This window comes from Protobothrops mucrosquamatus, unplaced genomic scaffold (genome assembly GCF_001527695.2).
Source record: "Protobothrops mucrosquamatus isolate PMUCROS unplaced genomic scaffold, P.Mucros_1.0 scaffold4311, whole genome shotgun sequence".
Classification (NCBI taxonomy): domain Eukaryota; kingdom Metazoa; phylum Chordata; class Lepidosauria; order Squamata; family Viperidae; genus Protobothrops; species Protobothrops mucrosquamatus.
The window spans coordinates 95,962-109,478 of record NW_015390225.1 but is presented as its reverse complement, the minus strand read 5'-3'; the positions used below and the strand labels follow the sequence as shown (position 1 = coordinate 109,478).

At 39.6% G+C, this 13,517-nt stretch overlaps 1 protein-coding gene across 1 annotated transcript in view; it reads right to left on the bottom strand.

Annotated features, from left to right (window-relative positions):
- Positions 1-7,365: 7,365 nt before the first annotated feature.
- Positions 7,366-13,517, bottom strand: part of NRG3 (neuregulin 3) — a gene marked incomplete at its 5' end in the record, with an annotated part of 26,473 nt that continues 20,321 nt past the window's right edge. The window contains 2 exons of the mRNA XM_029286624.1: positions 7,366-7,873; positions 11,974-12,144. Of these exons, the coding sequence (XP_029142457.1) occupies positions 7,366-7,873; positions 11,974-12,144 (679 nt within the window). The remainder of the gene's footprint in view (positions 7,874-11,973; positions 12,145-13,517) is intronic.

The following is a 13,517-nucleotide window of genomic DNA, read 5'->3' as shown; positions in this document are numbered from 1 at the left end:
TAAGAATTAAGCCTGCCAGTCAGTCTTCTCTCTATTATTTCGCATTTTCCATCCCAGCTGTTCTCCATTGGCTGACACTGGCAGGAAAAGATGTAAATCTTATTTAATATTCTGGGAAGAGACGAAGAATATGAATCACGTACAATTCTAGGACTTTACTGATTCTATCTGCTACTGATCTATGGCAGTTTTACATCTGTTCTTTCCTAAAGTTCTTCTGTCGGCTTTTTAGAGCGGTAATTTTATTTAATTTCAATTTTACAAAACAAACAAACAAAAAATAAAATACAGTATTATTGTAAGCATTGTATCCCGGAACACATACAGAATGCCTTTTAGTTTTATTTATTTTATGGGGTATTTATATTTAGTTTGCTCATCTTTTAAGTTAGGAATTTATAGATAGTCCTCAACTTGCAATTTCCAATTTAGTGACTGTTCAAACTTACAACGGTCCTCAAAAAAGGGACATGACTCGTTTTTCACACTTAAGCCTATTGTGGCATCTTGGCCATGATTAAAATGTGGATGCTTGACAGCTGGTTCATATTTACAACGTTTACAGTCATGTGATCCCCTTTTGTGATCTTCTGACAAGGAAAGTCAATTGTGGTCATACGTTGAGGACTCCCTGTATTACAGACATTGAAGAAGTCATTGGGAGTCAGGTGGCCTATAAATTTAAATAAATAATAATGCTAATCAATGGGCAATTCCATTTTTTTTGAATTGCAAATTATTTTGGGAAAAGCAAATCAAAAGCTATCCAGTCCTATGGGATAAAAATCTGTCTTGGTAGCCTGAGGCTAAAGCACAGTTTTTGTCAATTTTGCATACCTTCTTGATCAACTGGTTTGTGAATTATGGTGCTTTTATTCTTCGTTAGTTCTTTTACTCATTACACCTCCTAGACATATTGCTGTATATCTTAAGTGGAATTAAAAAAAAATGTACCTCTTATTCATCACTCTGAAGATATATCTTCAATACCACTGAATCATTGAAACTGATGCTTTATTGAACTGCAAGATGATGAAAAGCAGCTTGGTAGAAAAACATTACATAAGACCAACTTAACCTATTTTTTTTCTTCATAAAAGAACGGGTGTTATGGCAAGGTTAAAAAGTAAAATACAAGAATTCTCATAGAGAAATATTTTGGACAGCTTCGCTATTGAAAGGGCAGGTCCAGTCTATTGTACCTTACTGAGAAGTATATATATATATATATATTTATAAATTAGTAATGAAAAATTTGGAAAAAATAAATAAAGGTAGATGTTGAAATTGACTATTTAGCTTGTTTTTAAGACTTGCTTTAGGTTATTTTTAAACGAGATTATCTTTATAATCTTGTTTGCTAATGATGGATAAGTATTTTTGAATCAATGATTGGATGATTAGATTTGTTGAAGACTGTAGATATATTGTGTACGCTGTTAAATTTAGAATCATATTGATTATGTTAGGTTTGACTTAGACTTAACAAGAGACTACTTGATTATATATTTGTTTTACTTGTATCTACTAAAGAAGGTAAAAAGTCTTTTATATATATATATTTCTTTGTTTTATCCCTCCCCTCCCCTTTTTCTTTCTTTTCTCACTTTTTAACTTTTTCTTCTTTTGATTTCCTTTCTCCCTCCCTCTTTTCTTGTTCTCTTTTGTATTTTATTTTATCAAAACTTAATAAGGGTGTTTTTTAAAAAAGAAATGTATTTCTTTATAATAATTATGTACACTCTTGTTTTGTTTCAAATATTTATCCATTCTTGGGAATATTAATATAGATAGACGCACCCAAAAACTTTTGAAGCAGTTCCGTTGGGATGTTTTTGATCACCCCTCCTATAGCCCAGATTTGGCACCGGGCGACTATTACTAAGGAATTTTAAACCTTGTAAGACGTTATGACCAGTGCCTCACTTTGAATGGCGATTATGTCAAAAAGTAATGTAATGTTGTCAGTTTCCAATGTGAATAATAAAATTTATCTATCTGCCAGTGTCTGTCATTGATAACCAAATGGAGGTTTATTTCCAAATTGCCCTTGTATCTTGAATATTGCCAAGGCCTTGAAAACTCACAAAAAATTAAAATCTGTTAGAAAGGGTAAAATGGGACACACAGAATCCTGCACCAGCCTAAATGGATGGAATTTACAAATTAATTCTCCTTACTCTAATTTTAACTCTTTTTATTTTTATGTCAATTGCCAACGGAGCCATTCATTCATTCATTCATTCATTCATTCATTCATTCAATTCAACTTCTATGCTGACCATCTCACCTGGTCTTGACACAGAAAAGTCTTGTTGGGTGGGATTGTCAGACCGTGTACGATAAAAGAACCACATGCTCAGGTAAATGAGTTGTGGTGCCTCTAAATGCATTTTTACCCATTTGTCTCAAAACTGTACTCCACATTCAATTGTTGCAACAGCTGCCACCGTCATCACAACTGCAATTTCTGCAGATACATCCATAAAATCCCAAACGATGGTTCAACGGTATAAACTATAGGAAACAGGATATATTTTATAGTCCCTGCTACTCTTAACATGGGACTTTTCCTCCCGCCGTGAGGAAAATAGCATTTTCTGCAGTGCGTACAGAGGATATGCATCTAGCTGGATCAGACTATAAGGATCCTGAGGCATGTGACATCACTTGATGCTCCACAGATTCCCATGGATCAAGCCTGTCAGCAGAAGCATGCTGGAATCTGATATTTTCCTTCCAATAAAGATTGCACTGCAGTGATGCAATCTAAGCTGTGCATGTGAAGTGTTGTGCATGGCCAAAAGAGGTGGACCTCGTGCTGCATACATCTGAGGCTGATTTTAACATTTATTAGGTAGCTTTGATTCCCACTCTGGGACTCTTTGTGCATAAGAGTATACAGTATATTCCAGCATATTCTTTTTCATAGGGCGGATAAGGCAGAGTACAATTCCACCAGTACCTTTGGATTTTGTGTGCAGCAAATGTACGTAATAAAATGCACAATCGCCGTAATTAAAATGTCAGATCGGAGTAGAAAAAGTATTCAATCTCTAACAGGGAAAATAAATCAGAGAACGGAAACATTCTCCAGATTAAAAATGCCCTGGATCCGAACATCTTTCAGATTTCCCCTTAATTGTATCGAGAAGATGAAGTTACGTTCTTAGCAAATAACTACATTAGTCTTTCATGTGGTTAATATTAATGTCTCTCTATTCAAACATGCTAAAAACTGAATAGAACAGATAACATATAACAGTCACACACATCCTTAGTTGGATACAGAGAGCATTGCTAACACAAACGGAAGATTTCCCACCTTTTTAGATCTTCAACTCTCAGGTCAGTTCAAAACAAAAGTCAAAACTAAGCAAAAAAAAAAGAGAGAGATAAAAAAAACCCCAATAATTGCATCATTAATACATTGCTGGTCTAAATTTGCTGCATTCAAGAAAAGTAAATGGTGTTACGTTTTAAGACAGGCATAGCCTAAAGCATAGAATTCTTTCTCCAAGAGAAATCCGTCAGTGTGTTTCCAAAGTATTTTTTGAAGATCGTTGGGATGCAAAAATGTTTTATGTGTCCATTCTTAGGCATTACTGCCAATTCAGTATTTCTTGTCAAGAGAAAACTTAAGAATTACCTTAGGGGCTCTTAGGGGCAAAGTATTGGATCATTCTTGTTACTTTGTGGGAATTATCAGACCTGGTACAAATTTGCCTTCCCGTATGGCTACGTTGAAAACACACGTTGAAAGATTTCAGCTTTAGAAAGTTGTATCAAGTTATATAAAGATACTTCCATCGACATTGGAAAGGGAGAAAACAAGTGTTTTGTGCACTCTGTTGTTTTTTTTAAAAAATATATAGTTTTATAGCACAGGGCTGTGGAACCGGGAGAAAAAAATACAAGATACTTTTCAAGGTCTTTTTATCCAGTTCATTTCACAAGAGCACAAATATTGCTTTTTTTTCAGATTCAGTTTGGAAACAGAACGATGGTGTTAGGACACTCCAATTAGAGAAACATGGAATCACGCTAACACAATTTATTTTGGCTTTGGGTCGGAGTGTTAAGTGTATTTTATCTTCATTGTGCATATATTTTAAAATATATGATTCTGCATTAGTGTGTGTGGAGAGAGAGAGAGAGAGAGAGAGAGAGAGAGAGAGAGAGAGAGAGAGAGAGAGAGAGAGAGAGAGAGAGAGAGAGAGAATAGATAACAGTTGAACCAGCTCTTTCTTTAAAAACAAAATTAAAAAAGTACTAATAGATAGGTGGTTACTGAACACAACTTCTTTATTCTGATGCCATAGTGTGGTTTGTGGTTAAATAAAAACAATACAAAATAAACTTCAAGTGCTTAAGAAAACCCCAAATTATCTTTCTTTTTTTAAAAAATAAATAAACAAATAAAGACTTGATCCTGTGCTCACTCCCCTTAAACCAATGAACACTTTTTTTCTAAAACCACTTTGGCTGAGCAGAATGCACAATGTATAGAATGAGCATCCAACTACAGATAGATGCGGATGGGCCCGTTAAGATTGGGGAGTATCAGCAATTCCCGCTTTATAGGCCTGTAAGGGTAAATTTGCAGAGGGTACATAAGTACCTCTTATGTACCCTCTGCAACCTCAGAAGTTAAATTAGCATGATGCTTCTGTGGGGAAATGTGTACATTCTTCTAATGACTTTGCAAAGGAGAAGAGAAAATAGGAAGTGTATTTCTCGTTTTGACAGCCAAAGGCCCGCTAAGTTATGCCCAAGAAACCTCTTTCTACCACATATTAATGCCTGAAGACTTCAAATGTATACAGGAGGGTATGAAGTTCACAGAAAAGTCCACATAGGTTAATCCATTTTCTTATATTCCATGAAATTCCTCATGAGGGCAATCAGAAATAATGTGAGAAAATTAAGCCTTACTTTTTGACACGGCCAAAGTAGGTTTCAATACTCAATAGCTGGCACCAATAGGGATTGTAGAAATGGAACTGACAATTATAAATATATGTTTAATAGAGAAACATATTGGATCCTTTAGTTGTTGAGTAAGAACGAAAAAAAAACCCCAGATAATGCATATATTTGAACAATTTCCTTGGAGTTCACAGGTAACCTTCAGGAAAAACATAGTAATAATAGCATATGTTTCCTGGAAAATAATGTAGATTAAGGGACCTTCTTAATTTTTTTTTTAAAAAATCATAATATATAAATATAACCTGCATATTTGCAATGTTTTACCTTCCTCCCAGAGATCCTGAAGATAAAACAGGCAAAACAGTTTCCTAGAATTTTGCTACTTAAATACTCTTCTTCTGAAACTAAGCTTTCTGGACCAAGTGAAAGAGGAACAAAGAAAGACCTATTGTGAGACAGTCTTACTCAATCTGGCGTTGTGCAGATGGTGTTAAATTATAACTCACAAATTCAAAAAAAAAACAAAAAACCATCTTTCATTGTACTGGTTGAGTTTGGAGAATTGCAAATGCCAGCGATCTGGTTAGAAAAGGGAGTTGTAAAATATTTATATTTGCTGGAGTATTAGAATGTGAATCTTGACGTGACAATAAACACTGAGGGTCATATAAGGAGAAAAGTCTATTTGCATTAATGAATGGAAAAGAACGTTCTCCTGAAGAATGTTGCTAGCACTTTGGGATTTTCTTAAAATTTTAGGAGAAAAGACACTTGCCAAAAAAAAACAAAACACCCCCAAACAAAGGAACACACACACCCTCTTTCCAAATTCTCTTCACCTTCACCCTCATAATAAATTTATTAACCCAGGCAAATAGTTCACTACTTGTGAAAATGTTGCTATTATATTTAGTTTTCTGCTTAAGCCAATGTTCTGATGTTCTCCTTCGGATATAATGGTTGGGTTGATCATCATGCCCCACACAACATGGCTAGCTGGGGTGAGAGGTATCAGTCACAGAATCTGGAGAAAACAACTTGGGATTGTCTTTCATCGATTTTATCATTTGTATTTGTTTTATTATTACAAATGTGTGGCCTAAGGCTTAGGGTATAGCAACGGTGTTCGCTGTAGATCTGGAGAATGAAGGAGTCAAATTATTACTAAAGGACTTCAGAGATTTGGATTACAAGTCGTGAATTCCTTGTAAGAAGTCGAAAACCTTTCACATAAAATGCTCTAAAATCAGTGGGAATTTAATGAGACTAGGAGCTGCATTCTAGTACGGTTCCATTCCAACCTATGGCACGTGTGCCAGAGGCGGCACTCAGAGCCCTCTCTGTGGGCACATGCGCTATGCCCTGGAGATGGCAACTGTCCCTCTTCAACCAGCCGCCTGCTAACTCGCTGAGGTCCCATGTGGCTGGATGCATCCCAGCACATCTGGTTTCTCTCCCCTCCATCCCCTCTTGGCCTCGCATGCTCTCCTTTTCCCGGGCACGACCCACTGCATCGCCTCCTCAGCTGTCGGCTGTCCGTCCAGCTCAGACACAGCTTCTCTGAACTTTTGGCGGTGGGATGCGGAGCCCCAGAGTGCACCGGTTGAGGGGCCGGCAGGCTGTGGCTGCTGACAGACACTGTTGGGCCCTGTGCGCTCGCTGGCCTCTGTGTGTGGGGACCGACGGTGTCAGGCAGCAGCCAGCCCCTGTCTCACCTTGCCCTGTGACAATGGCACCCCTGCCCTGCCTCACCTTGCCTCCTGCCCACCATCCCACCTGCCAGAGACCCCCCTGGATCTCCCCCAACCCTGCCCAGCCCCCACAGGCGTCCCTCCCCATGAGCAACATCAAGGTGACTACGCCCATCTTGGCCACACCCACTCTTGTCTGCCATGACCACTACAGCCACGCCCACCCAGTGGGCCACGCCCACCTGGCACCCAGCGATAAATAAGTGGTTTTTGGGTTGTAGTTTGGGCACTCTGTCTCTAAAAGGTTCACCATCACTGATTTAGGTGAAAACGTCCCATTGACAGTTCAGTCAACAAAGTTGGAGGAGAATATGTAGGCTTGGAAGGAACAACCAAAGAAGAGAGATGGGCAGAAGTAAAAAAAAAAAAAGGGACAAAGGGAAGAAAGAAAACCAACCAGAAAGAATTAAAAAACAAGAAAACAAAAAAACAGAACTTCTGGTTAAGGGTCATACCACCTGGTAACTCTTTCCGTTAAAAAAATATTTTGTTAAAAAACACTGAGATGAGGGTGATAGACTATTTGGTTTCTTCTAAGTAGATGTTTTTTTTTAAATTAATGCATATAAATAATTTGTAATTTCCTCTCTTTCCTGTTTTAGCAAAGCTTCAAATGCACAGAACCATTCAGCCCCACCCCACCCCACCCCATCTTACCCTCCCATCCACCCCCGGGTCAAAGTCAATTGATGGATGCCGAGTCTCTTTTCGATTCCCTTTTTAAGACAAACTGTGTCTGCTCTCGCTCTGATTTGGCCACAGGGCTCATGGGCAGAAAAGCCGTGTTCCCACTTCTACTGTTCTCCGCCTTGACCTTGGAAAGGTCGAAGTTGTCTGACCTCCTTGCGTCGGTCAGAATTCGGATCTGTTCCTGGACAGTTTCTAACAATAGTTTAACTTCTTGTTGTTCTGCAATAAGACAGCTGCTGGCTGGGGCACTCATGTTGACCATTTCAGTGGAATAGGAGTTTTTGCACCATTTGATGCCTGTGGTGTCTGAAGTGTTTTGAGTCTGCATGCAGGCTTCATCTAAGCCCACCGAAGGGATGATGGGAACAGAATTGGCTCTCGGCGATGAGTAGCCCACCGTATTTCTTGGAGCTGCGCTATTGAAATAAGAGCTTGTTTCTCTCGAAGGCAGTTGCATATTTATCGAAGCGTTCTGTGATGTTTTTAAACCAGGAGGTAACCTAAGAAGGAAAATAGGTGAGAATCATTGGTTTATAAGAGACAACGAGTCAACACGACAGGTATTTTGATGTTAGAACATTAGGCAATCATAGAGTGGAAGAGACCTTGGAAGTCTTCTAAGCAGGAGTCCTTACAGCATCCCAGACAAATTATTGTTCAACCTTCCAGCAACAGAGCACCCACAACTCCTGGAAGCAAGCTGTTCCATCAATCAATTGTTCTCACTCCCTTTGAGGCACTTCCACCTGTTGCTTCTTGTCCTGCCCTCATTCTTTGGAGCATAAGTCAACCTCCTCTTGTCTGTGACTGTCCCTCAAATACTGGAAGGTTACTATCATGTCATTACTAATCCTCCTTTTCATTAAGCTAAACATACTTCGTTCCCTTATCTGTTTATTGTGTAAGTTAGCCTCCAGACCCCTTATCATCTTGGTTCCTCTTCTCTGTACTCTTTCTAGGATCTTAGCATCTTTTTTTGGAACACGGTGACCAAAACTGGACACAGTATTCCAAGTGTGGCCTCACTAGTGCAGTCTAGAGTGGTGCTATCCCTTGTGATCTTGTGAACTCTCCATCTGTTGTTGCAGCTCAAGACTGCATTGGCTTTTTTTTTGGCTCATACTTAAGTGATTGTCCACTAGGACTCTTAGATCCCTCTCATAGGTGCTACTGTTGAGCCAGGTACCTCCTTTTCTATATGTCTATGGGGTCATCCAGGTCATGGTTGTCCCAAAGGTGCTTTTTCACAAGGCAACTTGACTTTCTTGTTTTTCTTTGTAGACATTTCGCTTCTCATCCAAGAAGCTTCTTCAACTCTTCAGAAGCTGAAGAAGCTTCTTGGATTAGAAGCGAAACCTCTTCAAAGAAAAAAACAAGAAAGTCCAGTTGCCTCGTGCAAAAACACCTTTGGGACACCTATTCTATACCTTTATGTCATTCCATCACTGTAACTTCAGCAATCTTTCTATGTTCAATGGGAAATTTCTTGGCTATTCTCAGAAAATTTCCTTTACTTTTACTTTTAAATCAGGGCCATAGCCAGTGGTGGGATTCAGCCAGTTTGCACCACTTCGGCAGAACCGGTAGCTAATTTTTTGTTGCCCAGGCCCAGAATGGACTTCCGGAAGTGGCATCCACACAGAGAACCGGTTGTTCACCTATTTGAATCCCACCACTGATTTTGAAACAGGATAGTCCAGGTTCCATATTCCAAATTAATCACATCTCTTAACATACGTTTCCAACTGAAAGTCAAAATTAACTCTTGATTGAGCATCAAGGTGTTTTAATTGTATCTGTTGTCATTCAGCAATCTTATTGTTGTGAAACATTAAAAGTTTTAATTAGCAATGAGCTGGACCAAAGTGTTAATATCTGCTTTGTCCATTAATTCCAGAAGAATGGTTTGTGAGCAATCTTCAGGGTTGGATTATCTCGTAATGTCACGTTTTCATGAGATCAAACCTGAATCACCTTCTCAACGGATTCCAAAATGTGTTTTAAAGCTTTTGATATGGGAAAAGCAACTGAGTTAGGAGTAAAATAAGAAGCAAGGCCCTGCTAAAGTATTAAAGGGGGAAAGATAATAACTTTCCAGGGGTGCCCATAATGGTTTTTGAAATAAATTGCTTGAGTTCCAGGAAGCAATAAAGGTCAAAATATAAGTCTGATGGTATAATTGAAAAAATGTGGTTAGGGCCTGTTCTCTGTTGACACCTTTTGATTTAATATTCATAAGGTTGTAAATAGTGCAGTGGGAAAAGAAATAAGGGTCAGAGATGTGAATCTGATGTTAAATTATATTCCAGAAATTTGGAATCTATTGAGGCATGAAGAATTTTAAATGCATCGTCTGTGAGCCTCAGCTAAGAGGATTGTTTTTTCTCTCTGGAAGAAAGACTCTGGTGTATTTGATCTAAAAGAAGCTGAGTCTCATGCTTGTTCTTCTTTTCTTTTTATTACGCGTTCAACATCAAAGAAAAGAAATTAAAAATTAATTCAAGGGCAACCCAAATGGTCTGCAAACAGGATTCCTAAAGGAATATCTCCTTATATCAAGTAGTGCAGGGGTGTCAAACTCAATTTCACTGAGGGCCGCATCAGCATTGCGGTTGCCCTCGGGGGGCGGGTGGGTGCGGCCTACTGGGTAGGTGTGGATGGAGTGGGTGTGGCCTACTGGGTGGGTGTGGCCAGCTCTACATCATTCGCGTCAAGGGTGCCTGTGGGGGCCTGGGCAGGAGTGGGACAGATCTGAGGGTCTCTGGCAGAAAGGGGTGGGACCAGGGCAAGCGCCAAGGCATGGTCCATTTCTTCATTCCTCACAAAGGGTGACACCTCCCCAGCATGCACCCAGGGGGTGGGGCCGACACGGCAGGGGCTGGTTCCTCACTGTTTCCAGACGGCCTTGTGGAGCTAAGACTGAATGCGTTTCAGCATAGATGGCCACCACAAAATTGTACATTGGCTCTCGGCCGGCCTGGGCCAGGGCCAAGGCAGCGGGGGCCGTTCCCTCACTGTTTCCAGGATGGCTTCGCGGGCCACATGAAACCACTTTGCGGGCCGCATCCGGCCCCCGGGCCTTGTGTTTGACATGTCTGAAGTAGTGTATATAGATATTAGATATATATTACTGTTTAAAAATAGATGGACACAAGAAATACTGTATATCTAGTCCATGCAGGTATTCCTAGCTTAATGACTGGGTGCTTAGCAAGTGTTCAAAGTTACAACAGACACACCAAAGGTCAACAACCCCATTTGGAAGTAGTTCTAATGATTGCACACCACTCCATAGTCACATGACCATATTTTGGGCACCATTTTAGGCCTGTTATGTGGTCATGTGACCATGATTTAATGGTACCTTTGCCAGTTTCTGGCCGTTTCAGCTGGATTCTTGCAAAAAAACACCCATCAGAAGAAATTTATTCGCTTAACAATCACAATGTTTGTTGATCAGCCGCCACAAAAAAAGTCAGAACATTGGGGCTGGTCACATGGGTACCTTGACTTATGACAGTGATGACTTATGACAGAAATCCTGTGCTTTGTTACAGTTAGAAATTAAGAGTTACCTATAACAATAAGCTATGAAGGATTGCCCACTAAGCATGCCATCTTTGCTGTTAAGATCGTGCATTTTTATTAAATATTATTAAAAAGACTTTTTTTTAAAAAAAAATAGATAGACTTAACCACTGTATAGATTATTAAACCCATCTATCAGAGTTGGGCTGCAAAAATCTGGATAAACGTTAGATGACCACAAGACATTAGGATTTTATGTATCTTGGCTTTTAACCAGTGAGTGCCATGATTTTTATAGTCCAGATCTGGTAGACCCAGATAGAGGAACTAGTGGTATCCTATTACAATGAATAGCAATAGCACTTAGACTTATATACCACTTCACAGTGCTTTATAGCCCTCTAGACTAATATACCACTTCACAGTGCTTTATAGCCCTCTAGACTAATATACCACTTCACAGTGCTTTATAGCCCTCTCTAAGTGGTTTACAGAGTCGGCATATTGCCCACAAAAATCTGGGTCCTCATTTTACCGACCTCAGAAGGATGGAAGGCTGAGTCAAAGACAATAGCAATAGCCCAGACTTATACAGCTTCATAATACTTTACTGCTCTCTCTAAGTGGTTTACAAAGTCAAATGGCCTCAATGACTCTTTAAAACAGGGGTGTCAAACTCGCCACGTCACGTGACATGTTGCTATGTATCGCAACTTTTTTCCCCCTTGCTGGAGCTGGGGTGGGCATGGCTTCCAGTTTGACACCCCTGCTCTAAAAGAATGCAAATGACCAGCTGTCTGCAAGGAGTATACATCCTTCTATTTCCCACCATCCAGTCAGAGCTGAAGAAGCTTCTTGGATGAGAAGCGAAACGTCTTCAAAGAAAAACAAGAAAAGTCCAGTTGCCTCCTGAAAAAAGCACTTTTGGGACATCGTAGATGCTGTTTTAAGAGAGTTCTGTCAAACCTACATGCGGGTTTCATTACAAAGTATTCATTCCTTCATTTCCGTATGCCTTCCTTCAGTTTAATTCTCAACAACAGACTGGTTTCTCTCATTTTCTCCTACTTACTCTTGAGAAGATCCGGGCTCCTGATCCGTGATCTTGGACTCTTCTAATTGTTGGTAGGCTGGTCCTGCAATGCCATTGAATCTACCCCGTGGTAAAGGGGGAGTCCTTCGGAAGGCATTTTTGTGCATCATTCCAGGTTGTTGACCTGCATTGCAGCATGAAGAAAAATTCCTGGGAACAAAGCGACAGAAACTAGTGAGGCCACACCTGGAATACTGCAACCAATTTTGGTCACCACACTACAAAAAAGATGTTGAGACCTTGGGAAAAGTGCAGAGAAGAGCAACTAAGATGATCCAAGGCCTGGAGACTAAAACATATGAAGAACGGCTGCAGGACTTGGGTTTGGCTAGTCTAAAGAAAAGAAGAAATAGGGGTGACATGATAGCAGTATTCCAGTATTTGAGGGACTGCCACAAAGAAGAGGGGGTCAACTTATTCTCCAAAGCACCAGAGGGCAGGACAAGAAACAATGGTTGGAAACTGACCAAAGAGAGAAGCAACCTGGAATTAAGGAGAAAGTTCCTAAATGAGGACAATTAACCAGTTGGACAGCTGCCTCCAGAAGTCATGGGTGCTCCATCACTGGAGGTTTTTAAGAAGAGACTGGACAGACACTTGTCTGAGATAGTATAGGTTCTCCTGCTTGAGTGGGGGGCTGGACTAGAAGAACTCCAAGGTCCCTTCCAGCTCTATTCTATTCTAAACCATCAGAGTTTAGCTCTTGGAAGGAAGTTGTACTACATCAGCAATACAGAGCATAGAATAATAGTCTTGGAAAGGACTTCTGAGATCTTAGTCCAACCCCTTCCTCAAGGCAGGAGACCTTATAACATCCGGGTCAAATGGTTCTCCATTCTATTTTTGGAAACCTCCAGTGATTGAGCACCCATAACTTCTGGAGGCAAGCTGTTCCACTGATTGATTGTTGAAACTATCTGGAAATGTCTCCTTACTTCTAAGTTGGATCGCTCTTTAACAAGCTTTACTTATTGTCTTGCCTTCACAAAAAGTCCATTAAGGGTTACTAGAGATATGTCAACTTTAACCTTGACCAAATAAGTCAATATTATATCCCTTCTTGTTATTTGTAACAGACTTAATCTTTAGTCCGTTCAAGTGATGTCCTAAAATTTGATTTCTTCTCATTTTTTTTGTTCCTTCTCACAAGATGCTTCAAAACGTTAAGAAGCCTCTTTTGTAAATCCAATATGGGAAAATTATCCAGGTCACACTCTGTTTCTATATTTCTTTTTTTTTTTTCTTTTTTTTTAAATATAAATTTTTATTATTTTCATCATAAAAAAAAAACACATCACAAATACATCACAATGTAAAAACCCTACCCCCCCACCCCCCCGGACTTCCCAAACCAAATCCCAGGCTAATATTCAAATATAGGTAAACAAATATTAATATCTCTAACTCCACAAACTCTATTTATAAACAATCCATCTCCTCCACATTAATAAAAAAAATTATACATTTAAGTAATTCAAATACACCAAGGTCTATATCAATTCAGCAGGTATCACCAATAACTC